We start from the raw sequence: 27,161 nt of genomic DNA on the forward strand, positions 1-27,161 counted from the left end.
TGTAGCTCCTCACCACATGTGAATTTAGTTTGGATGGGTTGTTCCTTCGGTTCACCGTTCCTTCACGTTTTTGTTGAAATTGAAAAGGTGAAATGCAAAATTAAAACAATAACCAGCTTCTATTATTAGGTCTAGGCTAATGTACAGTAGTATAATGTGTCATTTATTACTATTTTGATATTACTTCTATTTTTATTTTAGGTCTAGGCCTAGCTAGTAGTAGGCTAGCTAACTAGATAAGTAGTAGCTAGCTAGCCTGCTACCTGTCTGTAGTAGGCTGGTCATAGACCTCTAGCTAGTAGACTGTAGTCAGCTTGGAGGAGGCCAAGAAGCTGGCCTACCTACACTAAGTCATACGGATCGTACATTACAGCTAGCTACACTACTAGCCGCCTAGCTTTTAGTTCGTACAACTTGGTGTCTTGGTTGGTTGCTGCACTGTTTTGTTAATTTGTTTCGGAGAGAGGGGCATTTTTAATTACAGTTCTGGCACCAGAACGCAACAAACCATTCAGAGATACTATTATTATTGTGTTCGCTATTACGCTGAGGCTCTCTAAACCTAAAAAACCCTCTAGACTAGGCAAATTGATAATCACCACCACGGTCACAGCCAGTTTTAAACTACATTGGGGTATACTCACAACTAGTGTTTACAATTTTGGAGGCCAGTCAATTACGTACTGCTTACAGAAACCCAACCACTTTGTTTTAATTTAAGGTTTAGGACTTAATGAAAACGCCGTGGCTAAAGATACGGTACCGTATCCTAACTTCCGTTTGCTAAAGGTACGGTAAAATTGCATTACGTCATAACCAGCCAATGGGGTGCTGGGATGTTGTGTGTGACGTCATCGTATAAGGACTTTGGATTTTTTTTCAAAACAGTGATCAACCGCATTTTCTTTATGCTTCATTTACCGCTATTATCGCTGTCGTTTGTGACAAAAACTAAATGTAGCCTACGTCTGTTATAATTGAAAAGCCAAAACATGTTGATTTTAATACTAGAATACAGAAAACTGTTTCAAAAGAGGCCTACTACTATGTACTATAACCTCATATGAGTTTGTGTAGGAAAAGCGGTGCCAGGTTGGGGCCAGCTGCATGTGTGCGCTGATTTCTGTGGCTCATAACTGGGGCTACTGTCTAAATCATAGTATTTGAGGGCCCCTTTATTGTCCGCATTTGCTTGTTTATAGTCACCATCTGTAAACAAAGTTTAATAAACAATATAGGCCTAAATAGGCCATTTGGAATAAAAATAAAACCCTCATCAGCGCACACGCATCCATGCAGCCTGGCGCTGCCGATAGGCATTCTCTACAGACTCGATATGAAAAAAAAATCCAAAGTCCTTATACGATGACGTCACATACCAGCACCTTATTGGCTGATTATGACGTAATCCAATTTTACCGTACCTTTTAGTAAACAGAAGTTAGAATACGGTACCGTATCTTTAGCCACAGCGTAATGAAAAATAAACAATAGAGATGAATGTAATGGAAGGACCAGTTTGTAGTCTGAGGACCAGTTTCCAGTTTGAGGGTATACCTCATATTTTAGAAAGCATTTTCTGGCAACTTGATGCTAAGAGCATTTTGAGAGCAAAACAGGTTGGTATTTTTTATACTGTAATTTTAAACTAAAACAAAAGAAGGCTAACAAAGTTAGTTGATTTGTAAACAACCTTGACTACTAAAGCATATCATGATTGATTGATTTTATTCGATATTCATTTAAAATAGTAAAATATACAAAGTAGATAATTTAGAAAAGAATACGTACCTGGATAACCAAAAAGTTTATTATAAATATGCATAATCAAGTAAAACAACTTTCGTAAGCACGTTATTGATTACAATTGTTGGAATTTACAAAACTGATTATGATTTTGTTGTTTCAGGTTTGTTGTTTATGGAAACAAACGGTCAAGAAGTTGGAGCGGAAAAAACATCTGTGGCGCCACTTATGCTTAAATGACATCTATAGGGCCTCTTTGATTGACATTATTGGGTTCAATCCCCAGTCACAGCACTTTGATTTGAAAAGAGTTTCTGATGGAAGATCAGGCTACACGGAAGATCTGTGGCAAAATGTGTATAGAAGTTGGAAGGCTGGACAATTGTTGGATCATTGTAAAAAAGAATCCTTCGAACCTGTACTACCTGTGAAGGGTCCATATGTTTGGAATAACATAGCACTAATAGGTGACAAATATTTTCTTTTAAATAACAATAGAACCTCTATTAAGGGGACACCTTTTGTGTGATATGCTATAACATTCAGGCCATTTCCCATATTAGTACTCCTCACAGAATATGTGAATAGTGGTGTCCCCTGAATAGAGGTTGACATCATAGTGTGATATAACATTCAGGCCATTTCCCAAATTAGTCCTCCTTGGTTTAACAGAATATGTGAATAGTGGTGTCTCCTGAATAGAGGTTGACATCATAGTGTGATATAACATTCAGGCCATTTCCCATACTAGTCCTCCTTGGTTTAACAGAATATGTGAATAGTGGTGTCCCCTGAATAGAGGTTGACATCATAGTGTGATATAACATTCAAGCCATTTCCCATACTAGTCCTCCTTGGTTTAACAGAATATGTGAATAGTTGTGTCCCCTGAATAGAGGTTGACATCATAGTGTGATATAACATTCAGGCCATTTCCCAAATTAGTCCTCGGTTTAACAGAATGTTTGAATAGTGGTGTCCCCTGAATAGAGGTTGACATCATAGTGTGATATAACATTCAGGCCATTTCCCAAATTAGTCCTCGGTTTAACAGAATATGTGAATAGTGGTGTCCCCTGAATAGAGGTTGACATCATAGTGTGATATAACATTCAGGCCATTTCCCAAATTAGTCCTCGGTTTAACAGAATATGTGAATAGTGGTGTCCCCTGAATAGAGGTTGACGTTATAGTGTGATATAACAAGCCATTTTCTATATTACTCCTTGTTGATTAAAACAGAATGTGTGAATACGGGTGTCCCCTGAATAGAGGTTTGACCTTATAGTATGATATATAACATTCAAGCCATTTCCTATATTATTTCTCGTTGGTTAAACAGAATGTGTGAATACGGGTGTCCCCTTAATAGAGGTTGACCTTATAGTGTGATATACAGTATAACATTCAAGCCATTTCTCATATTACTTCTCGTTGGTTATAAACAGAATATGTGAATAGGGGTGTCCCCTGAATAGAGGTTTGACCTTATAGTATGATATATAACATTCAAGCCATTTTCTATATTACTCCTTGTTGATTAAAACAGAATGTGTGAATAGTGGTGTCCCCTGAATAGAAGTTTGACCTTATAGTATGGTATATAACATTCAAGCCATTTCTTATATTACTCCTCATTGGTTATAAACAGAATATGTAAATAGGGGTGTCTCCTGAATAGAGGTTGACCCAAAGGGGAGGTTCCGGTGTATTCTATTTTGAAATGCCATTTTCTTTCACATGAAAAGTGTTGTGTTTGCTGAAATTATATATATATTTTTTTCAGGAGCTTATATTTACATACTTTATTTTAGTGTATTGTATGTATGGAATGTCGATGTTGGTAATGAAATGATTTTCCATAAACGATTCACTCACAGACGTCTTCATGGGCAGATTTATACATACTTACAAAGTAAGTAAGACATCCCCCATCCCCCTGACATTAACACATTTTGTGAATAAGTGCTTATAGCCCAGCAGCCAATGTCTATTTTTTACATAACCTTGCAATGTTTTCTATAGTTTTTTTATGGATTTTGATTCTTGATACCATCAGAATGAAGAATTGTTTTACTGGACGGCTGTCAGCATTGAGCAATTTGCATAATTAGCATAAACAAAATGGCCACTGTTTTCATACATTGCTATATCTCTGGAAATACTGGATGTATTTAGTTAATTTTGTGTCAAATTGTTCACAATGTTTATGTTTATATTAGCTCTAATAGAACAGTTTTTGTAAAAGTGACCGGAACCCCATTTCAGAAATTTTGAAATTTGACCTCTTTTTGCCATATCTAAGTAATGGCAGGTCGGTAGGAATTAAAACATGTATGGCCCATAGAGAATCCAGAAGTTACCCATGGTTCATTTTGCCAAATTCATATGAGTCCCTTAAGGATTGAAGGTGCACAGACAGGCTTTTCAAATGGCTTAATCTTGTAACCCACAGTTTTAGCTGATATATTTCTAATACAGGGCCGTATGTAGCCAAATGCATTGATCCGATACAGAGGCCAAATGTAGAACTGAACATACAGTAGAGAACCGCGGAAGGGTCTAAATAGATGACCTGCTGTTGTTCATTTTAGGCAAATCCAGGTGGATTCCTTAAGGATCCGAGAGTGCACAGGCAGCTTTATTCCATGGGTCTATATGAACCCACAGTGTCATCCCTTATATTTCCAATATGGGGCTTTTATGTAGCAGCCCCATGGAGGACCGATCCTTGGGTTAATTTGGGCAAATCCATAAATGTTCCTTAAGAAACTAGGTTGCACAGGGAGATTTATTCCATGGACATATCTCTATGAATCTACATTTTCACCCCACATACCGTATTTCCAATATAAGGTATCTTGTAGCCCCACATAGGTAACCTAATGTCCATATGTAGAGAACTTTTGACAAAAATTGAAATCAGTCATCTCTCCAGAAGAGTTCTCTAGCCTTTTAATGGTCTACACTATCAAACTAGTTTTACAAAAAAAAAGTGATGTGCCCAAATATGGTAGTAATATATAGGCACACAAAATTTTTTGTCACATTAAGTAGTATAGAAAGAGCTTATCAAACTAGTTTGGCAAAAAAAAGTGTAATGTGCCTAAATATTATAGTAGTGATATGACATCATCTTGTCCATATATGGCCACATCACATTTCTGTTTGATAGTATAGACAGAGCTTTAAACATGGTTGTCTATTTAAGACTATAATTTTAATTTTTTTTTTTAATGATGTAGATCCACTTTGCAAGTTTTCGGAACACCAGCATATGGAGCAGCACTCTCTCCTTATACCCATTGATAACGCTATTCAATGGTGGACATTCTCCAATGAACAGTTCAAACTAATGGCAACATTAGAAGAAAGTTTTTATTGTGTAGGGTAAGGGTTTTATTTTAAATATTAGCCAACCGTTTTCAGGGCTGTAGCCACCAGTATTGTTGGTAAGGTTTCAACCTGACCACTTTTTACAGAGGGCTTTTTAACCCATTGGCTTGAACAGAGATTGTTCTCTTTTCTTGCGAAAACCGGACCACCACTAGAAGAAAGTTTTTATTGTGTGTTAAAAACAGGCCTCTCATCAGTGTGTTTTTCTCCCCAGTTTTCACTGGGAGTCCTCTTTTAATCTTTGGATATTTCCCACAAAATGTTTTAAATTGCAGTGTCTGGGACAACCTACTAGTAACATGTTGCAACGTCATCACCGTTTATGTGCTTGAAAGAAAGGAAAGCCAATGTAACTTTCGTAAAATAAATGAGTCGTTACAGATGTTTCATCGCAATCACAAGTTCAGAATCCAAGTATGGGATGACAAATTTTTGGTAAGTTGAAAACCGTAGAACCGCCTCTTCTGGGAGACAGACTTAAAATAATGGGACACCACTATTAAAACATTTTCCTATAAAAATACCATTAAAACATTTTCCCATACAAGTAACTATTAATGAAGTACAGTATGTATTAAAGCCTTTGTTGTTTGTCTTGAAATCACTCTAAAGCTCTGTCTATCAACCTTAATGTGACCAAAATGTGATGTTCCCATATATGGACATGGTGATGTCATATCACTACCATATTTGAGCACATCACACTTTTTTGTCACAATAGTTTGATGGTGTAGACAGAGCTTTAGACTACGGCTAACCTCTATTCTGGTGACCCTTATTAAAGCGGGCTTCCCACTTGGACGCAACAGAACCTATGCAATGTAAAAAATTCCCTTCCAATAATTGTGATTTCCCCCCCCCCCCTGTTTGAAATCAAACCTGCTTAGTTGCACGACGTCAAAGTTAGTTGCTGTAAACTTTGACCTGGTTCACCCAGCATATTTGCTACGCGCTGTAGTATGTATTCCAGTGTTCTTGCCTTGTATTGTATCCTAATTTGTTTAGTATCTTTGTGCCAGTTCATACGGTACTTAGTTATTTACACGGGTAAGTTGGTTCCTACCCACCAAAGTTTGCGGTAACTGTGCTCATGAAAACAACTAACTCTGGTAAATAACTATGCCTAAACGGGCGCTTAGGAAGTTATGTAATACAGCAGATTTGGTAAAAACAATGAAAACAATTTGTGAAAAACACCTATTCGGGGCAAATCTTTAATCGTCAATAAATAATTATCTAACTAAACTTAATTAGTAGGCCTAATGGTTTTCAATTGCTGGTACAATATAGTACGGAAAGTATGAACGCACTTTCTAAAGCATTGAGACAAAGGTTACGTGCGACGCATGCTGTTAGATCTCAGTGCAAGTAATCTGTTTGTGGAAAAAATGTTACATCTTTTTATGAATTCTTAAGGCTAACAATTTATAGTTTTCTTTCCAGAATTATGTAAAGCAAAAATAAAATTAATTAATTTATAAAGTTATATTTATGGATATTTACTGATTGATTCCAAAATGTATTTTAAGTGGAGAGAGGCACTATGTCAACAAATAGTTCTTTGTCTCCCCTCAAACCTGCTTAGTTTTTTTGTCTCCCCTCCATAACGGTTGTCACATAATGCTTTGTATGTATTTCTTTTATTTTGTTGTTGTATATTTATGTTTCATATGGACAGTTTTTCTGAAATAAAGTTGAATTGAATTCAGTCTATGCTTGTCCTTTTATTTTTGTTATAATGATTTTTTCTCGGATTTTATTATTTTCAGATATATTCAGATGTTTCTGAACCTACCATTAACGTTTATAGCTTAGACGATTTTACCAGACTAGCTGTTCTTCCCTTTGAGACTCCAATATATCAGGATTCACGGATGTTTGGAGATTTTCTTATATGTAATGTACTTGATTGTTGTTTTTTTTAAATATAATTGATGACTGATTTTCATGATGCTAAGGCCTACATTTATTTCCCTATTTTGATATTATTTATTCTATAAACAATGCTACGATATAATAACTGAATACAAAATTTAAATTAAAGTGGTGTATCATTTTGTGTTCTCATTCGTGCATGAGGTCTCATTTATTAAGCTCGGTCTAAACTATCAAAAAGATGTGCCCATATATGGACAAGAAAATATCACTACCATATTTGGGCACATGACACTTTTTTTGTCAAACTAGTTTGATAGTGTAGACAGAGCTTTATAGTAGAACTTGTATTAAGAAACCCTTCAAACATGGCAAAGTGTTCTCTTTAATAGAGCTGTCATCTGAATAGGGGTTGGGCATAGTATTAAATATATATTGCCCCTTTTTTTTGTTTCTTGAGAAAGTGTCACCTTAATAGGGGTGTCCCTGAATAAAGATGTCTCAAAGGAGTGGTTCTACTGTGTTTATATTGAATTTCAAGTACAAAATCCTCACTACACCACTAACAACGGTAGCGGGACAATTCGGCCCTGAGATGATTCAGCCCAGGACCATTCGGCCCCGGGACCATTTGACCCTGAGACAATTCAGCACACTTAAATTTCTCAGCTTTGATAGGCATTTTATAAGCATAAAATAAGCTTTTTTCCCCAAACTTTATTTTCAGAGAGACTATGGGGTAGTACTACTAGGGATAAAGATACAATATAGCAAACATTTTGAAAACATTGTCAAAAATGATAATTTTTTAGTCGCACGAACGATGTAAACAGGTTACGCCTTCTGTTGGCCGCTTGGCGAATGCACGAAATAAACAAAGTTTTCGAATTAATAAATTGAATATAAAAGTACGTTTTTTTTTGTAATTTATTTTATATATTATATCAACATTGTCAATCAATAAAATACGGATTGTTAAACACCTTTAAAAACTTGATAAATACCAAAAAAAATGAATAGGAATTTTGTGTATAACGTTTTGGCCCAAAAGTGGACCGAATTGTTCCACCAAAAGTGAGCTGAATCGTCCCGGGCCGATTCGTCTCAGGATTCTTGACAATGATTAGTTATACAGGACGATAATGTATTGTTTTAAATACTGTACCAACCAAAACATGTATTTAAATTAACACATTTTTACAGGTGTTACTACAGTAACCTGTAAGTAGGTAAATAGGGAATATTGAATTAAATTTTGTGTTTTTTTTCATAGATTCTGATTTAACTACATTGTGTATTCAGAATATAAAGACTGGAAAGATGGCGAATATGTTTTGAAATTATTTCAAATTACATGGAGACATACTAAAAGTGGATTATTTATTGGCGATGTTAACGAGTACATGTAGAATAAATTTGAATGGGTTTATTGAACCTGTCTGGTGTTCAGAGAGCAATGTGACTGACGTAGAAGCAGAAGAAGCTGAAGAGTTTAAGCTAATTGAACCTAAAGTTATTTGGTCTGAAGCACAAAAAATCTTTCCAATATACCGGTATATCAGTTATGGTGAAAGTATCGTTATTCTGGAAGTAAATCACGATTGGAAATGCACTGTAAAACAGTATTATATGACGGATACAGGTTCTTAAACTATTTGCAAAAATATAAAAGAAAAATCATTACCAACATGGTAATATAGGTACTGTATTAAATTGTCCTACAGTATCATAGGTTTGAGTTGATAATTTAAAAAGGTATATAAAAATAAACATAAAATATAGTAAAGAGTTTACAATACAAACCATTGTGTTTCAACATCAGGTACTGAAGACCTATAGTTGTTATCACAGGTGTATAATATTTACACATCTAAATACAAATATATAAAAGCAACAATACAAAAGAAAATTAGTGTATAAATTTATTTTAAGTTCCTTTTATCATATATATGTATATGTATAAATCCAAAGGCAAATTACTGAAAAAATGACTGCTGTGGTTATCAGTGGCTGGATCTCAATGGAGATACAAAATGAAAATGCTGTGGGTATCAGTGGCTGGATCTCAATGGAGATACAAAATGACAATGCTGTGGGTATCAGTGGCTGGATCTCAATGGAGATACAAAATGACAATGCTGTGGGTATCAGTGGCTGGATCTCAATGGAGATACAAAATGACAATGCTGTGGGTATCAGTGGCTGGATCTCAATGGAGATACAAGATGACAATGCTGTGGGTATCAGTGGCCGGATCTCAATGGAGATACAAAAAAAGAGGAAAGCTAAATCAAAATATAAAACAGCCAGAAAAGTTTCGTGCAACACTTGGTGCAAGTGAAAGTACTTGGACAAAGTGGATAGTAGTAGTGTATATGTATCTATGATGAAGGGCTAATGTTGCCGAAAGCTCTGCTAATTTTTCTGGCTCTTTTACTTTATCATTTTGATTTAGCTTTTTGCTTATTTTATTTTGTATCTCTATTTAGATCCAGCCACAGCATTGTCATTATTTTCAGTAATTTGCCTTTGGATTTATATGTATATATTTTTACACTTAAATTTATCGTACAATATGAAATAAAAGTGGGTTGTCCAGGGGGTTGCATGACACTGTTATTTGTTTTAAAAAAATTGATTGTTAGTCTTCTAAAAAAGAGAAGTTTAATTTTAGTCTTTTTTAAAAAGGGAAGTCCAGATTGCTCACTGCTTTCCACTATAACAATAAAAATCAAAAAAAAAAAAGAGATTCGGCAAGTAATTTTAGATCAAAACTCCAAATTTGTTACAATATGATGGTCGTAGCCGAAACGACAAGACAATTTCAATTTTTTTGGGAAATACAACATAATCTACTGTAGTCTTAATTTTAACAATATGCTGGAGAGCTTTATCTTTGTTATGTGATGATCTAGGACCTCAAAACTCGCCTTTTCTGATTTTTTCTACAGCGCCATGAGCAATGAATGTTGGAATGGCGCTATATAATGTAATATAACGATATACACCTTTGTATCGGAATTCAAATAGGTTCACAAACTTGACCCAGAAAGTCCAAAGGAGAGTTTGTCCAGATGTTTTAATGACCATTTAGTTTATAATAGAGTCCCTAAAGAAAACACTTAGCTTAACTTTGCGACCGTTCCCATCGTAAAACAATTAGATACTGACAGTTTTAAGCAGAGATTCGACAGGGCCAATTCATCATTGTAACCTCCCCAGATAAGATCAATCATTCCCACTTAAACACCCCTGGATCAACTTAGGACCAATCGTTACCCTCACAGATTACGTAGTGACATTATGCAAATGAACTGAGCCAATATACTCCCAAGTTTCAGAAGGGCCCAGACACACCTCACAGCCACTTCTTCAGAACTAGACCTACACACTTCACACCTCACCGACAGCATCACTGTATTCTCTGTTCCTGTTTCTATACTATATTGTATTGTATTGAGTATATAACGTATTATTGAATAAACAATGTGTTACGACAGTCAAGCGAGTCAGAGTCTTCATTAGTACCTCAACAACGCAACATTATATTACAATAAATCGAACGATTGATTGATTGTTTGACCTATGTGTATTATTACATCATTTATCATAAGGCCTTGTTGTGGTCCATTGAATGACTTTGTGAAATCAAACTCAAAGTATGCAAATAGTGCTTTCCATAGCTAGCTAGCTCATAGGTCGTCGCAACAATCAAAATACTCCATATTATGTAAGAATGGGTTTGTTACATGATATAATGTAAGGTTGTAGCATTTAAAACACAACTTTTTATTATTTTTTTAGTTAAATACTTGGAATGCTGTAAATATGTAATTTTTGTTGTCGAAGATTTTGTACAGTATTTGCAATAAATTGCAGTAAAATTATGTATTTGAGTGTCTTTCTCCACACTCCATCTTCATTAACTCTTATTATTTGTCTCTGTTGGCGCACCATATGGCAGAAATAACCTTGGGTGTCGTGTCACGTTTGTGAGGTAAATAAAACGAATTCAATTCAAGCTGTTTTTGTACGTAAATATAGACTATAGAATTTATATATATGATTTAATTATTAATATATTATTAAGAAATCCTTGAGGCTGCATTTTAGTTTAGATTATTTATAATTGCGTTATTGGAAGCTTACAAATAGGCCTTATTTATTAGCTAGGCCTAGTAGGCTAGCCGAGGCGCATCCGCCGCACACACACAGCGAGCACAACAACCGGGACCACCGCTGTGTGGGTTTAGGCCGTAAATGTTGGCAGGTATGCTAGCTAGGCCTAGGCCTATTTAGTACAGTATACTGTATGTGTTTTGGTGATTATCGCTTCCTTTTTGCCTCTCTTCTAATTTATTGAATATAATTAATAGTAATCCTGGATCTCCGTAATCCTAATTACAGGTTTTTCAGGTAAAATATTATTGTTGGTGATCAAATTTCTGTTCAAAATGAATAATTATTATTGATGTGACATTAATCAAAATGGCATAGGCCTAGGCCTAGTTAGGTAGGCCTATTTAATTCAACCAAAAAATTAAAATAAACTATTTTTTTCAGCAGGCCTATATATCCCTTTTTTGAGCTTGTCCCACTTTCCTTTGTAGTAAAATCTTTCACATGATATTCATGGGATTAAAATACATTTATATTATTATTTATAATATATATAATTTTTTTTTTCTTTTTGTCCATTTAAACATTTTTAGATGATAATTTAACTTGTTAAAAAAAGTATAACATGGCAAGAAAAGATATTAAAGTGAATATTCAAGAGCGTAGAGCCAAAAATCAATTTACCAGCAACAGTTAAATGCTTCACTAGTCTGAACAGTTTCAAGACCAACCTGAAGACGTCGCTATTCACTGATGTACTTGCATGTTGCTAATGCACAAAGCGCCATGAGCTCCACATGGGTGGGGGACACCGGCTCTATACAAGTTTTATTATTATTATTATTAAATATATCCTCCCTTTTCACAAAGATAGATGAGATGAATGCAACAGTTTAGAAATAAGATGTTTATAATGATAGCAATATACAGTATCTGTGTATTTATTCTATTTTTTATTTTAATAATTTTCAGCACTGTAAAAAAAGTGTTTTTAAGCAATATACACTGCTTAAAGTTAAATGACGTCTTGTCATCTTTGCTTACTGGCCCTAGTAGGCCTTCTGAATATTGCCTGTTTATATGCAGAGTTAGCTCCACAAGAGCCGGAAGAGGTTAACAATGTAGTGAATAAAGAAGACAAAATTGAGGTGAGTTTTTGGGCCTCAGCAGAATTTGATGATCACAGAGTCATCATGTACAGTGTATTGATGTTGGAAAGGTTGGCTATAGTGTTTTTCATACTGTTACTTTTTGATTTTTAAAATAATGTTGCAGTGTTTTAGCAACGAGAAATAAGTGGTACAGTGATTGTACGAAACATGGACCACATGGTTATAATATCAAATGCCTCTGAAAAATTGGTCAGGTTGAAACCTTACCAGCCGTACTGGGGGCTATGACCCTGTGTTGCCATTTTATTTTTTTTATAGTCATCTTATATAACTTTGCCATGCAATAAATAATAAACAATTTGATATAACAATCTTACTACATCTTCAAAGTTTCAGAATGATGATAAAAATGAGATAAAGAAGACGTCTGTTACGTCCAGTCTCGGATTTGTTCATGGCTTTCTAGCCTCGCTATCGGTGATCATTGTCAGCGAGCTTGGCGATAAGACGTTCTTCATTGCTGCCATCATGGCTATGAGGCATGCTAGACTAACGGTGTTCAGTGGCGCCCTCTTAGCTCTTGCAATCATGACAATTCTATCAGGTAATTTAATTCTCTGATTGTTTTAATATGAAAAAAAAACATCCCCATATTCACATACAGTATTACCTAAAATTTACATTGAAGAGAAAAAAGTATTTCCAAAATACATATCAGCATATGTCTGGCATATAAATACTGATGCTGAAGAATTTGTTTGAATAACACTCAATTGTGGTTTGACCACATTTAGATTTATTTTTTCCATGATATTTTGAGATAGTCTCCTATTCAAGTCCTACCGGGCCCTGACAAGAACTGGTGTTTCAACATGATATATTTTTATCTTCTCTTTAAACTGTCTATCCTATTTTTTCTCCCTTATAGCATTTCTCGGTTTCGCTACCACTGTGATTCCACGATCATTCACATATTACGCATCAACTGCTCTGTTTGCGATATTTGGCTTGAAAATGCTACGCGATGGGTATAAAATGGCGCCCGATGAAGGGCAAGAGGAGTTCGAGGAGGTGCAAGCTGATCTTAAACGACGTGATGAAGAGGTGAGTAAACCCGAAAGCAGTGTGCATAGCAAACTTGGAGATGACTAGACCAGCATGAAAAACTAGTAATTGATTTGTCTGCAGACAGAAAATTATGAATGGATTTATTTCAAAATTTCAAAACTACATCTTTTTTTTTTTCAATAATGTACTTTGCTTAAAGACACCTTCCCTACGTTTTTTAGATCTATTTTATGATAAATCCCAAAATGCATTGCGCGCGGATTGATATTTCTGCTTTTCTTCTGTAATTAACCCACTTTTCGATCGATCGCGAGGCCAAAACAAATGGAAGACCCCTAACTTTTCAGCGAAAATACCGGGTTTTCCCCAATTTGTATCAACGGAGTCTGGCAAAAATAGAAAGACAATTAATGCAGCAACTATACAACGTCAGGCTAGGTATATAGCTAGCGTACGATGTTTGTACGTTACCAATGTTTACCAGCTAGGCCTACAAAACTAAGCCTAGCTAGGCTAGGCCTAAAGACCGTCCACGAGAGGTCAGTCGCCGCGAGCTACTTAGGTAGTGCATTGTTTCTCACTTTTTATCATAATTGACCATAAAACGTACATTTAAGACAAGGAATGACCTGGTTTAATGTTTTGAAAGTAATATATATGTATTATTTTTACAAAACGTCACAAATTGTAGGGAAGGTGATGATTACCAAACAATGAGTAAATTTTGGTTTGATTTTTATACTAATGTTTGGTTTTTTCACCAGACATTTTCAGCATAGTAACAAATTTCAAAGAATGATACAAGTGGAATTTGCATCACAGAATCAATCAATCAGCATTTGATTTGTATTTTCAAATCATTATGTACAGTATGTATGTACAGTACACCTGACTAGCATAAATAAATAGTTTCTTTTCATTGTGTTAACAAAGCTACGATTTTGATATGAATGCATCTTAATGTCTAAAGCTCTACTTTTTATTTGAAGCATATTCAATGAGGGTGATCCACCCAGACATTGCTGATCATTTGGGACCTACAATTTCAAACTTTATGTGAGGTGCTCATATATGGACACTAGTACCCCTTTCACACCAAAACTCCGGAGTGTCTCCGGAGACACCCCGGGGTTTATGACCATTCAAAACGTCGAGAAACTCCGGAGATACCCCTTTCACACCAACCTAGCAACACCGGGGTTTATAAAATAAAATTGTAAATGTCGCCCTCTATTTTGTTTGTTTACATAGCGACGATCATTAGAATCATTTTAATTAATAATATTTTAAATTTAATAATTACTTTCAAAAGTCTCAGAAGTAATATAATGTTTTATTTATACTACTTATTATTTTCTAGACCCGCTATATATTGTTTACAAATATTATAGTGTTTTAAAATAAAACTAAATAAATAATTGATTGCGAGGATAACCTTTTGACCCGAAACACTCCGGAGTTTGATGTTGATACCTTTCACACCAAAACACCGGGGTGTCCCCGCAGTTCGCTCTCCGGAGAATGTTCAGCTGTTCAACCCCGCAGTTTTAAACTCCGGAGTTGCTTGATTTTACCTTTCACACCAAACAGCGGGGCGTCAACTCCGGGGTGTCTCCGGAGTGTCTCCGGAGTTTTGCTTTTGGTGTGAAAGGGGTATATGACATTATATCACTACCATGTTTCACTAGTTTGGTAGTGTAGAAAGAGCTTAACTTAATAAGATTTGTTTTTACTTTTCAGAGAGAAAAACAGACCATGTCCGGTGTAACAGAAGACCCCGAGTCGGGAATCATCCGTGTGCAGAGTCCCAAAAAATTATTAGGAATTTTTTCACCAATATTTTTACAAGCATTAACATTAACATTTTTAGCAGAATGGGGTGATAGATCACAGATAACTACAATAATTTTGGCAGCTAGGGAGGTAAGGAAATATGTCATTTTATTCTTTCATACATTGATAAATTCATCCATCAATTGAATTCTTATTTATTCTGTGTTTTTCTTACACTTTCAGAATGTTTTTGGAGTTACGATAGGTGGGATTTTAGGACATGGTATATGCACAGCTCTTGCCGTTATAGGTGGTAGAATGATAGCACAAAGAATATCAGTAAAATCAGGTTAGTATAAAAAGAGTGTAATAGTAGGGCGTCTGCATACCAACCAACCAAAAGAGTTAGGCTGACTCTCAGAGGCGTAGACTGGAGCAGTGATTGCTGTCTGAAAATAGTAAATGCGGAACTAATCTCCATATCTCCACATACCCCTTTCCATGGGGCTGACCTAAGGACATTTTTAAAAATAGAGCTGCTAGGTCCCTGAAAATGACATATAATTTGAAATATGAAACAAAATGTATAAGACTACCATGGCTGGAACTTATTAGACTTCGAAATATGAGACAAAATATATAAGTCTCCGAGACCAGTTCTTTGGTTGGCGTTGAGCTAAAAACTTTTGAAAAAGGTCCTCATAAAATGCACGTATACTTTGAAAATATCAGACCAAGGCTTACATTTTTGCCTTTTTGTGCACCCTTCTCACCCTCATTTATTTACTGTGTTGATCAGTTATATCCGTTTGTGTGTTATATACCAATGCTCATCTTCATATAATAGTAGCTGTAGCTTGGTGGTGCTTGCCTTTCAATCCCAAGGTCCAGTATTCAATCCTTACATATTAGCAGGGTTGTAACTGCCGACTTTTTCAACTCCACTCCCTAAGCCTCAAATAAAACTTACCATATTTATTCAAATAAATGCTCCGCTTTGAATAAACGCCTTTCTCAAATAAATGCCCAGGGTATCATCCAGTACAACAAGAAGTCAAGAAGATAATTTTATCTTGTAATTTTTTAGATGTTTTTATATGAATGGTTATATGCTATATTGTTTTTATTTATTATTTGAGGATCATTAAAAGTTATCTTATCTTATTCTAATAAACACGGTAGTTTATAAGCACAACAATTTTGTTTCGATTATCCATCCTGTAATTGATGAGTTACTTATGAAAATAGCTCATATATGATTTCATCTTTTTACAGTAACTATTATAGGTGGGATTGTATTCCTGGTATTTGCATTATCAGCGCTTTTCTTCAATCCGGACGATTAACTCAAGTTGCAATCAAGTTGTCAAGAACACATTCTATCATCTTATGAAAAACAAATGATTAAAGTTTGTTGTATATAAGTATTTGTATTGTACTTGTACATAGCAGATGTATTATCAATCGGATATCAAAAATATTTATTGTTGCGTGACAATGTTTACCACACTAAATATTTTAAGAGAAACTGAAATTTACTTGACCTATGACATGCTTCAGGAAGGTCAAATATTGGGTCACAGGGGCGATTCCAGGATTTTTTATGGGGAGCCCTGACGTAACATAATAACATTAATAGTCTTGTCAAAAATAGAAATGTCAGCTGTCAAAGGGGATCGCACAACCCAGCCACTGCCCCCTGGATCTGCCCCTGGGTTAAAACATACAGGTATTTGGTGAAAATATGTTTTACCAACTTTTAAACTTGGTCGAGCATATGTTCCAGACTATTGTGATTGTCTTATTGGCAGTCAGCAATTGAAAGTACTGTACTTGATTTCTCAGAATAATTGACAGACAGGGTGCTACTGCAACTATTAACCTAACCTCAAAAATCTTACTAAAATATTGTTTTTTCCCTTTTTAATACTAATGATAATACTGCAATTAATACATACATTAGAACCCTATTCAGGAGACATTCCTAGTAAGGGCACACTTTTTCATGAAACATTGTTTCAATACTACAACTAAACCCTTTCCAGGGAACACCCCTATTCAGGGGACATGCCTAGTAAGGGCACACTTTTTCATGAAACATTGTTTCAATACTACAACTAAACCCTTTCCAGGGAACACCCCTATTCAGGAGACATGCCTAGTAAGGGCACACTTTTTCATGAAACATTGTTTCAATACTACAACTAAACCCTTTCCAGGGAACACCCCTATTCAGGGGACATGCCTAGTAAGGGAACACTTTTTCATGAAACATTGTTTCAATACTACAACTAAACCCTTTCCAGGAAACAACCCTATTCAGGAGACATGCCTAGTAAGGGCACACTTTTTCATGAAACATTGTTTCAATACTACAACTAAACCCTTTCCAGGAAACAACCCTATTCAGGAGACATGCCAAGTAAGGGCACACTTTTTCATGAAACATTGTTTCAATACTACAACTAAACCCTTTCCAGGAAACAACCCTATTCAGGAGACATGCCTAGTAAGGGCACACTTTTTCATGAAACATTGTTTCAATACTACAACTAAACCCTTTCCAGGGAACACCCCTATTCAGGAAACATGCCTAGTAAGGGCACACTTTTTCATGAAACATTGTTTCAATACTACAACTAAACCCTTTCCAGGAAACAATCCTATTCAGGAGACATGCCTAGTAAGGGCACACTTTTTCATGAAACATTGTTTCAATACTACAACTAAACCCTTTCCAGGAAACAATCCTATTCAGGAGACATGCCTAGTAAGGGCACACTTTTTCATGAAACATTGTTTCAATACTACAACTAAACCCTTTCCAGGAAACAACCCTATGAAGGAAAAATACCCCTTAATTAATAGGGGCTCTGTAAATTCAAACATTTTTGTTGTAGATTTATTAAATAATGTTTTTATAAAGATAGATAATAATAATTAAATTACTATTATTAAACTTTAGTAAGTAGCAAATACCCTCTTTTGGAACACCCCTATTCAGAAAGTATTTTCATGTGAAATGAAATGGGGTTATAAATGTTTCAACACTTTGGATGGCCATGGTCACCTGTTAAGGCCAATTTACACAGACAAGCGGTAACGGTCAGCGGAAAAGTATAGAACTATAGATTTTACACAAACTTGGAGCAAACAGGCGCTTGCCCTTACCACTCGTCCTGTGTAAATTGACCTTTAAGGGTACATTCTGTGGAGGTCTACTATATTAAATATATTTCTGTAATACTTTAAGATGTTTGTAACGTTTTAAATAAAATTGTTTTCTTAATCTATTATAATCATAGAAATACTAATACAGAGTCATGACATGGCAGATAATCTTCAAAATGGCTGACGTAATGTTCAAAAATATTTATTTAATCTATAAAAATATTTTTAAGTATTTTATTAATCATATATTTTGTTTAAATACAGTACAGTTTTTAGAAATTAACGCTGTAGTTAATGGCAATAACATGAATAATTTCTTTGCTTTTTTGTGAGGAGGACCCCACCTTTTTTTTTGTATTTTATATGTTATACCACAGAAAGGTAGCACATATTTTAAAATTTCCTACTTTCATATTGAAGATTGAAGAACTATGGAGTAAATAAACATTATTTATGAATACATTAATTAAATTGTATTTTTGTTTTCTCCATTGATGAATAATAGTAAACGGAAAACACTTTACATTGTAATTTAATAATAAAAAAATGATAATAAGATTGAAATAATGTTTTTTTTTGTGTGTATAATTGACAACATTTTTTTTAAAAACTTTTGATAAGCAAGGTAATCTAACAATGTACACATTGTCTGTGGCGTGGTGTCTGTTAAGAAGCGAGCGTGTAACTGATCGTATCGCAGCCACAGATAATTTATTTGATCTCCGGAGCTCAGCATGCTCTTGTTAGATTGCCTTGTTAAGTAACCGCGCTGTTCTTAAAATGATGCTCACCAAATTTGGATAGTAGTAGTATAGTATCTCTGTATTAACTCACACTGAAGATGAAGAAAAAGGAACCCCAATTGAGATTCGAACCAGGAACATAGTATGTGAATGCCCTGCTATTACTAGGGCTTTCATGGTGTTCTATGATTACGATAACACAAAAGATATAACAATTAAAAACTGTTTCCTTTCATATCTTTTGTATTGGCCAGAATATAGACCCTCTATGTACAACCGCTACTCTGTAATTAAATATAGAGGGCGCCCTATAGGACAAAAACATCATTCATTAAAAAACTTAATCTCATGGAAAATGTCTTCCGTGATGTTTATGTTATTATTAATTGAATTCCAACAAATGTGAAACGTTCAAGGCTTTTTATTCAAGTATCATAGTTATATCTTTATATTCCAGTATGTATAATCGAATTTTATTTACAAATGATAAAGTCGTTGTTTAAGGAAGAAGTGTGATAAGCTAGGCCTAGCCACCAGGTCAGACTTGAGTTTTTGATCTTGTTTTGTTGGGACATACGACGGTATGTGTGGATGTGAGTGAAGGACAGATAGGCCTAGCCTAACCTAGTCCCTGTCTGGGTACGGTTGTATTTAGCCTATCTAGTGGTGAAGTCTGGGCATGAATATCAGAAATATTTGGTGTAACAACAAGTAGGCCTAATGTTTTATTTTGTATTGTTGTTGAATCTCTCATTTATTAGTGTAAATATTAAAGAATGAAATCAATCAACATTTCTTTTTTTTAAATAATTCAGTACTGGTCATCATATTAAACAAGAAAAATGTCATTGACCAAAACATACGCCACATAAGTGTAAGAAGTCAATAAGATGTCAACAAAAAGTGACAAAACAGGTAACACACTTTATTTAAGCTTTTGTGAATTTTTATGCTAAATCATTTGCTGAACCACTCAAAGACTTTTGATTTTTAATGGTAGAAAATTGTTTGTTCATTGTTACAAAAATGTAACGATTAATTGATGGTGAATAGCTAACTTCAATATTCATTAATGCTCTGTCTACTCAAATAATAGGCAACGAGTACATCTTCTGACACTCTGTCATTGCCATGGATACTGGAGAGAGACCATCTAGAATCGTTTTCATCGACTGTTAGCATATCAATTGACACCAATGTTAAGCCAGGTCAATATGTGCTTTAAATGGTATTGATACAGTATACCCAAATATGGTGGTGATATGACATCATCATGTCCATATATATATATATGGGCACATCATATTTTTTGGTCACATGATGTTCTGATCAGGGAGGTTATACATCCCTGTTCTGATAGTGTAGACAGAGCTTTAGCACAACATAGCAGTGTTGACGACATTGTAGCTTCATGATTAACATAACATGCTTGCTTGCGTATAGATCCCAGGAGATTTAGGTTCTCACCCTTTTATTTATTTATTTATTACCATATTTACTGAGGGTAGTCTATCCAGTTCCTAATAGAACTGATCATTCAGGGCCCTCGATAAAACAAACATACAGTACAACACATAAAATATTAAATATTCAAATGACATAAAATATATTAAAGGCTTAAAAATTTACAATGATTATATAAAATTCATATAAAAGTTAAAATCGTTGACAGAAAAAAAAAAATATATATATATATACATAGTACGAACAATATTAACTGGAAATAAATTGTTTAAGTTCACGTTTAAAGGAAATAACATTTTCAGATTGTCGAATGATTTTAGGAATCATATTTAAATAGAAATTCTCAACCATTCTTTATTCCTTGGAAACTACATGTAATATACCCAAATTGCCTGTCAGACAATGGATTTTGGCTAAAATTAACAGTTTCTTTTGTCTTTTTATAAATGAAATTTTTTTTTTCTTCAAATTGAATAGCTGTATTAAAACAAAATGCAAAAGGCTGATTTTATTAATCTTTATTGTTTTTGGGGAACAATACATTTTAAAATTTGAAATTGACTCTTCTCAAATTATAGGCTCTACTATTAGCCTGGCAACGAGTACATCTTCTGACACTCTGTCATTGCCATGGATACTGGAGAGAGACCATCTAGAATCGTTTCCATCGACTGTTAGCATATCAATTGACACCAATGTCAAGCCAGGTCAGTATGTGCTTCAAAGCTTGTTTGCAGAGTTCACCATTCAAGCAGAGAGAAAAATTGAAAAAGTTATGGGAGAATCATTGGTAAGTGAGAGAATTTGTATAGACAATTAGTATTGACTATTAATTTAGCTTTATATGTTGTTTGAATGTTAGGTTGTTTCTATAGAAATATGTTAATTCTTGTTTTAGTTGTGAATTTGACTTCACTTGTTTGGTCTTCATGTTAGTTTCAGAAGTTTACTTTCTTGTTCTGTATTGTAGAATTGATGTTTGTAAACAGTTTTCTTTCCAGACTTCCAATATAATTCTCTTATTCATACCACTGATGTTTTTATTTACTATTACTTTTTTCCGTTCCATTATTTTACATCACATTTTGTAAAGGAATTTATATTTAGTTTGTATTATTGAATATTGTATATTTATTTATTATTATTTATTTATTTCTACCTGCCTGTAAGTCGATGACTTGCTGTTGGTGTGGATAATTAAATAAAATGATTAAAAGGCTAATCAATTGAATAGATTGTCTTAATAAAATGAAAATACACAGCTTTTATGAGTTTTTATGTATACAGTAGTTAGAACAGGGAATAGTGAAATTTCACTCTTTACTATTTAACTGGAAAGGAATCCCTGGAAAGGCAAAAAAAAAAACATGCCAAAAAACCCTAAAATACTTACTCCCCAGTAACACAAACACTTAATCGACCAAATAATTGTTTTCTAACGTAGAAATCATTTAGATTGACTTTGTCGTATTGTGAATCTGTCTTTCTTGGCAAGATAAGATTTAAAAGCACTAATAGATATTCAACTATGGTTTATTACTAATACTGTACTTCAGTTGTACATGTGTACATTAACAACTAATTTTTATGAACAGGAAAGTCCCTTGGCTAAGTCACTACAGAGAAGAGAAGACCCACAGTTTGATCAGGTAATGAAATTTTGTACAAAAAACAAGTTTTTTTCATGTGTTTTATTTTATCTATAATCTAATAAGGAAAAATACCCTGTTCAGTGGTCATTTCCAATTTTATGTGACCCTATTAGACATGGTTGAATCTGAACATAATTTTAAATGTAGTGAATAGAGGTAACAGGTCACTTCTTTCATAAGTGGATGTGATTGGTTGGATTAGACTATTGGTATTTTCAATAGCAGATTATTAACTTTGTAAAGTAACTGATTAATTGGTAAGGACAGACATGGTCCTTTATATGGTCAGAGGTGAAAATTGTATGTGCTTTGTGGTTTATTGCTTGGCAATTAGCAAACAATAGCATACCATGTTATTGTTAAATTCACTGTTAATTTGAATACAAAAGGCAAAGAAAGTCTTTTGTCTTCTATTGTCAAATGAATTGAGCCATATGATAAATGTTGGATAGGAAGTTAGATCTTCATTTTAAAAGTGACAATTATGAGTTCTATATTTGCTGGAAAAACAAATGCAAGAGAATATTTACATAAATTTAAATGTTTTTCAATTTAATTTTTTAAATAAATTAAAGATTCATATGTTTCCAGACTAAACTATAAGATAAACAAAACATTTTTACCGTCTAAGCTATAAGGGTCAATTTAAGGTCAACCTGGATCCTATGTTTTTTTTTTATGGATTTGTTCCCATACAGTATGTATAATATGGGACCTAACTGTTTTCTATCTTTTGCATTGCATTTTCCAAAATGTTCTGGTGGTGTATGCTCAACCCCTTGAATCTGACTATGACTTTAACATTTAGTATTTTTGTCTTTTGTCACCAGTTGCTGAGTTCTTTGAGTGCAGTTGCTGAACACTGTCTGCCATCCTTACTCAAGACACTCTTTGAATGGTATGACCTGCAGAATGAAGATGACACCTCCGGTCAAAAACAGAAAACTAAGAACCAAACAAAAGGGTGAGTAATTGAATCAATGTAACAGAAAGTTGTGAAATACAAATTAAAATATGCTCCCATCAACCCTCCCCTCCCCCCCCCCCCCCAATTGAATAGACTAATCATATTTGTTTGTTTTCTTTTTTAGAGAAAAGGATTTTCTGTCGGAAAGGCGAGATGTAAGTTGAATTGAACGTCTTTTTTTCCTATTGTAGTTAAAAATTCAAAGGAATAGTTCTACTGTATAAAAGATACATATTTTTGTATTAATACTGCCTCATTGATTGGTTTTGTTATTCTGACGACGATAATCAATCCAGATGAAAAGGAAACACACACTACGATCTGCTAATTGGTTCTCTGATCTTTAATTATCCATTCAGCTCAATAGATGTAGTGCCTACCAAAGATTCAATAGAGATGACATATTTCCAAGTTTTAGTTAATTTTAGTCATTTATGATATAAATATAGGTCTGTAATCTTTGGCGATTGAAGCCTGACTGACTCACATGTGGGTTTCTCCTTTCTACTGTTACCCATCCCTACCCATCAATCAGCAGTCTCACAATAGAACTATTCCATAAATAAAGAAAGAGATATATTTGATTGATAATATTATTATTTCTTTGTAGCTTGCAGTGGATTTCCTATTTTGTTTAGTATTGATTGAAGTTTTGAAGCAACTACCGGTTCACCCTGTACCAGATGAGATGGTGCTTCACATAGAAACACTTGCATTTAAACATTTTAAACATCGAGAAGTGTAAGTTATTAATCTTAGCCAATAACTATTTGTTGTAACTACAGTATTACAATTCAAAAAATGCCCCTTCTAAAAATTCAAGATTCAAGAAATTATATTGGTCCACTATAAAATGCAAATTCGTTTTTTGCTTGGCATAAGAAAAATACAACAAATTGCAAAAGGCAATGTTAAAATACTATTTATAGGCCTATGTTAAAATACTGTTAATATCAGTTAAGATGCTAAGCCTTATCGGTTATGAGGAAAGCCTATTTATATAACTAATGTGCTTACTTATAAAACTGGTAAGGATTTCCTTCCCAATTGACAATTCTGGTCATTTTGATTCCATTTTTTTATGTTTAAAAAAACATAAATTTCTAATAAAACTTATGTGTTGTTATTCATATTAGGTTACAAGCTGGACCAAATGCAGAGAATTTTCACATAATAGCAGACTTGTACGCTGAAGTTCTTGGGGTTGTTGCGCAAACACGATACATGTCCATCCGTAAACGTTTCCTGTCTGAGTTAAAGGAGCTACGGTCAGAGCCGCAGAACGTGCAGACAACGCAGAGTATTATCAGTTTAATTATGGGAATGAAATTCTACCGAGTTAAAATGGTAACGATGGACGACTTTGAGGCCTCTTGCAAGTTACTTCACGACTGTGCAAATTATTTTCTTGACGTGAAAGATAAGGACATAAAGCACGCCCTCGCTGGTCTCTTAGTTGAGATACTTATTCCCGTCGCTGCGGTAAGTACTGTAAAACCCCTCATTTCAGATACCCCTATTCAGGAGGCACCCTTTAAAAGAAAAACTTCTAATCAAGAAGCAATATATGTTTTATCATTACGGCCAACCCCTATTCAAGGGACACCTTTTTTAAAGGGACACTTTCCTCTGAAATGACCAAGCGGGCAATATATGTTTTATCATTACGACCAACCCCTATTCAGGGGGCCACCCTTTTAAAGGGACACTTTCCTCTGAAATGATCAAGCGGGCAATATATGTTTTATCATTATGGCCAACCCCTATTCAGGGGGACACCCTTTTAAAGGGACACTTTCCTCTGAAACGATAAAGGGCAATATATGTTTTATCATTACGGCCAACCCCTATTCAGGGGGAAACCCTTTTAAAGGGACACTTTCCTCTGAAACGATAAAGGGCAATATATGTTTTTTCATTACGGCCAACCCCTATTCAGGGGGAAACCCTTTTAAAGGGACACTTTCCTCTGAAATGATCAAGCGGGCAATATATGTTTTATCATTACGACCAACCCCTATTCAGGGGGCCACCCTTTTAAAGGGACACTTTCCTCTGAAATGATCAAGCGGGCAATATATGTTTTATCATTATGGCCAACCCCTATTCAGGGGGACACCCTTTTAAAGGCACACTTTCCTCTGAAACGATAAAGGGAAATATATGTTTTATCATTACGGCCAACCCCTATTCAGGGGGAAACCCTTTTAAAGGGACACTTTCCTCTGAAACGATAAAGGGCAATATATGTTTTATCATTACGGCCAACCCCTATTCAGGGGGAAACCCTTTTAAAGGGACACTTTCCTCTGAAATGATCAAGCGGGCAATATATGTTTTATCATTATGGCCAACCACTATTTAGGTGGACACCCTTTTAAAGGGACACTTTCCTCCGAAATGATCAAGTGATCATGTTTTTTATCATTACAGCCAACCCCTATTCAGGAGGACACCCTTTTAATGGGACACTTTCCTCCGAAATGATCAAGTGATTATGTTATTTATCATTACAGCCAACCCCTATTCAGGAGGACACCCTTTTAAAGGGGCCACTTTCCTGTGAACAAGTGGCAATACACGTATATTTTAACACTACGGCCAACCCCTTTGCAAAGGACATTATTAAGCTTAAGCTAACTTTGTTAAATCCCAAGGATGTCCCTTTAATAAGGTTTCTATTGTATCTATTTACCAATCCACTAGTTTGGTTTAATGTTCATCTTTTCTTTCCAGTGCGTCAAACATGAAGTGAACATCCCAGTGCTGAAAAGTTTTGTAGAAAAGCTCTACCAAACAGTTCTTGATCAGTGCGGAAAGAAAAAACACTCCTTGGCGTACTTTCCACTAGTCACTTGCCTGCTGTGTGTTAGTCAGAAACAGTTCTTCCTATCCAACTGGCATTTTTTCTTAACCATCTGCCTCTCAAATTTAAAGGTAAAGCTCTGTCTAAACTATCAAAAAACAAAAAAAAATGTGGTGCCCTAATATGGTAGTCCTGTATATGGATACATGCAATAGCAAAGTATGAGATATCACTCGCTCAGTTTCATGCAGATTGGCTGTGAACTGAGGGGAATAATCCTGATCTCTAGCTGCGCCTTAAGTTTATTGAAATTGTACAGCGCCCTTACTGAGATCAATGATAAAAAACGGAAAAACAATTATTTGTTCTTTTTTCAGCATCAAAAGGAAGCCAAGATGTCCCGTGTTGCTCTGGAATCCCTGTACCGTTTACTCTGGGTGTACATGATACGAATTAAATGCGAAAGCAACAACACAACTCATATGCGATTGCAGAGTATAGTCAACAGCCTGTTCCCGAAAGGTTCCCGCAACATTGTGCCGCGTGACACGCCACTTTTCATCTTCGTCAAAATTATTCAATTTATTGCTCAAGAGAAACTTGATTTTGCCGTTAGGGATGTCATCTTTGATTTGGTTGGAGTTGTTCCTAAATGGAAAGTAATCTGTCCTGAGGTTAGTAGGAAAGTTTCACAACGCTACGAATACGATAATGAAAACGGATACGTCACACATTTGTGCTGATCCCCATTTCGTATTCATAAAGCGTCATATTCGTAACTACAAAATGACTATAGTTTTTTATCTATTTTGCACATTTTGCATTTGAATCAGGAATCATTCATGTTTGTACAATTTTGATAATTATCAGTTTTTAAAGTTCTCACTCGCTTTGATGTTACGCTAGGCCTAGACAACCAAATTTACCGCAGTCATATTTTGGAAGGCGCCCTCAATATTTCGTTGCTATGCTAACCAGATTTTTACTGGCTTGATTTTTACATGTGCGTGATGTATCCGTTTTCGTTATCGTATTCATAGCGTTGCGAAACCTCTCTAATATCATAATGATTTTTATATCCATGCTGTTGTTTAGATCAAACTACATGTGATTTATACAGTCCTGGAAGTAGTGCTGATTGAAGTTGGCAGCCTAGACTATGCCAATAGCTTGTCGCATAGAGTTAAAATAGCATTGGGTATAAAGTTACTATCATACAATTGACAGTGGGCAAAATGACTCCTTGGAAAGTTGTTATCATTCAACCAT

At 34.8% G+C, this 27,161-nt stretch overlaps 3 protein-coding genes across 8 annotated transcripts in view; all 3 read left to right on the forward strand.

The window, feature by feature from the left end:
• The first annotated feature begins 52 nt into the window (after nucleotides 1–52).
• LOC140048856 (uncharacterized) lies at nucleotides 53–10,835 on the forward strand. The gene is made up of 8 exons (XM_072093658.1): nucleotides 53–87; nucleotides 1,467–1,619; nucleotides 1,910–2,213; nucleotides 3,533–3,661; nucleotides 4,992–5,136; nucleotides 5,418–5,577; nucleotides 6,912–7,038; nucleotides 8,291–10,835. The coding sequence occupies exons 2-8, from the start codon at nucleotides 1,497–1,499 to the stop codon at nucleotides 8,353–8,355; spliced, it is 1,053 nt and encodes a 350-aa protein (XP_071949759.1). The 5' UTR covers nucleotides 53–87; nucleotides 1,467–1,496; the 3' UTR covers nucleotides 8,356–10,835.
• A 162-nt stretch (nucleotides 10,836–10,997) lies between these two features.
• On the forward strand, nucleotides 10,998–18,781 carry LOC140049650 (putative divalent cation/proton antiporter TMEM165). Of its 3 annotated transcripts, none has more exons than XM_072094597.1 (7): nucleotides 10,998–11,047; nucleotides 12,109–12,284; nucleotides 12,639–12,852; nucleotides 13,177–13,352; nucleotides 15,057–15,239; nucleotides 15,333–15,438; nucleotides 16,365–18,781. In XM_072094597.1, exons 2-7 carry the CDS (start codon nucleotides 12,156–12,158, stop codon nucleotides 16,433–16,435), a joined length of 879 nt encoding a protein of 292 aa, XP_071950698.1. In that variant the 5' UTR covers nucleotides 10,998–11,047; nucleotides 12,109–12,155; the 3' UTR covers nucleotides 16,436–18,781. The 3 variants fall into 3 exon arrangements, with proteins under 3 accessions (XP_071950698.1, XP_071950700.1, XP_071950699.1); XM_072094599.1 differs by having other exon boundaries at nucleotides 12,645–12,852; XM_072094598.1 differs by having other exon boundaries at nucleotides 10,998–11,014.
• A 578-nt stretch (nucleotides 18,782–19,359) lies between these two features.
• Nucleotides 19,360–27,161, forward strand: part of LOC140049681 (protein furry homolog-like) — a 45,834-nt gene continuing 38,032 nt past the window's right edge. For all 4 annotated transcript variants that reach the window (XM_072094628.1, XM_072094629.1, XM_072094631.1 and 1 more), the window contains exons 1-10: nucleotides 19,360–19,459; nucleotides 19,819–19,918; nucleotides 21,046–21,257; nucleotides 22,063–22,116; nucleotides 22,950–23,083; nucleotides 23,211–23,241; nucleotides 23,697–23,827; nucleotides 24,223–24,568; nucleotides 25,823–26,023; nucleotides 26,270–26,566. In XM_072094628.1, the coding sequence (XP_071950729.1) occupies nucleotides 19,894–19,918; nucleotides 21,046–21,257; nucleotides 22,063–22,116; nucleotides 22,950–23,083; nucleotides 23,211–23,241; nucleotides 23,697–23,827; nucleotides 24,223–24,568; nucleotides 25,823–26,023; nucleotides 26,270–26,566 (1,431 nt within the window). In that variant the 5' untranslated portion in view covers nucleotides 19,360–19,459; nucleotides 19,819–19,893. The remainder of the gene's footprint in view (nucleotides 19,460–19,818; nucleotides 19,919–21,045; nucleotides 21,258–22,062; nucleotides 22,117–22,949; nucleotides 23,084–23,210; nucleotides 23,242–23,696; nucleotides 23,828–24,222; nucleotides 24,569–25,822; nucleotides 26,024–26,269; nucleotides 26,567–27,161) is intronic.

Source organism: Antedon mediterranea, chromosome 5 (genome assembly GCF_964355755.1).
Source record: "Antedon mediterranea chromosome 5, ecAntMedi1.1, whole genome shotgun sequence".
Classification (NCBI taxonomy): domain Eukaryota; kingdom Metazoa; phylum Echinodermata; class Crinoidea; order Comatulida; family Antedonidae; genus Antedon; species Antedon mediterranea.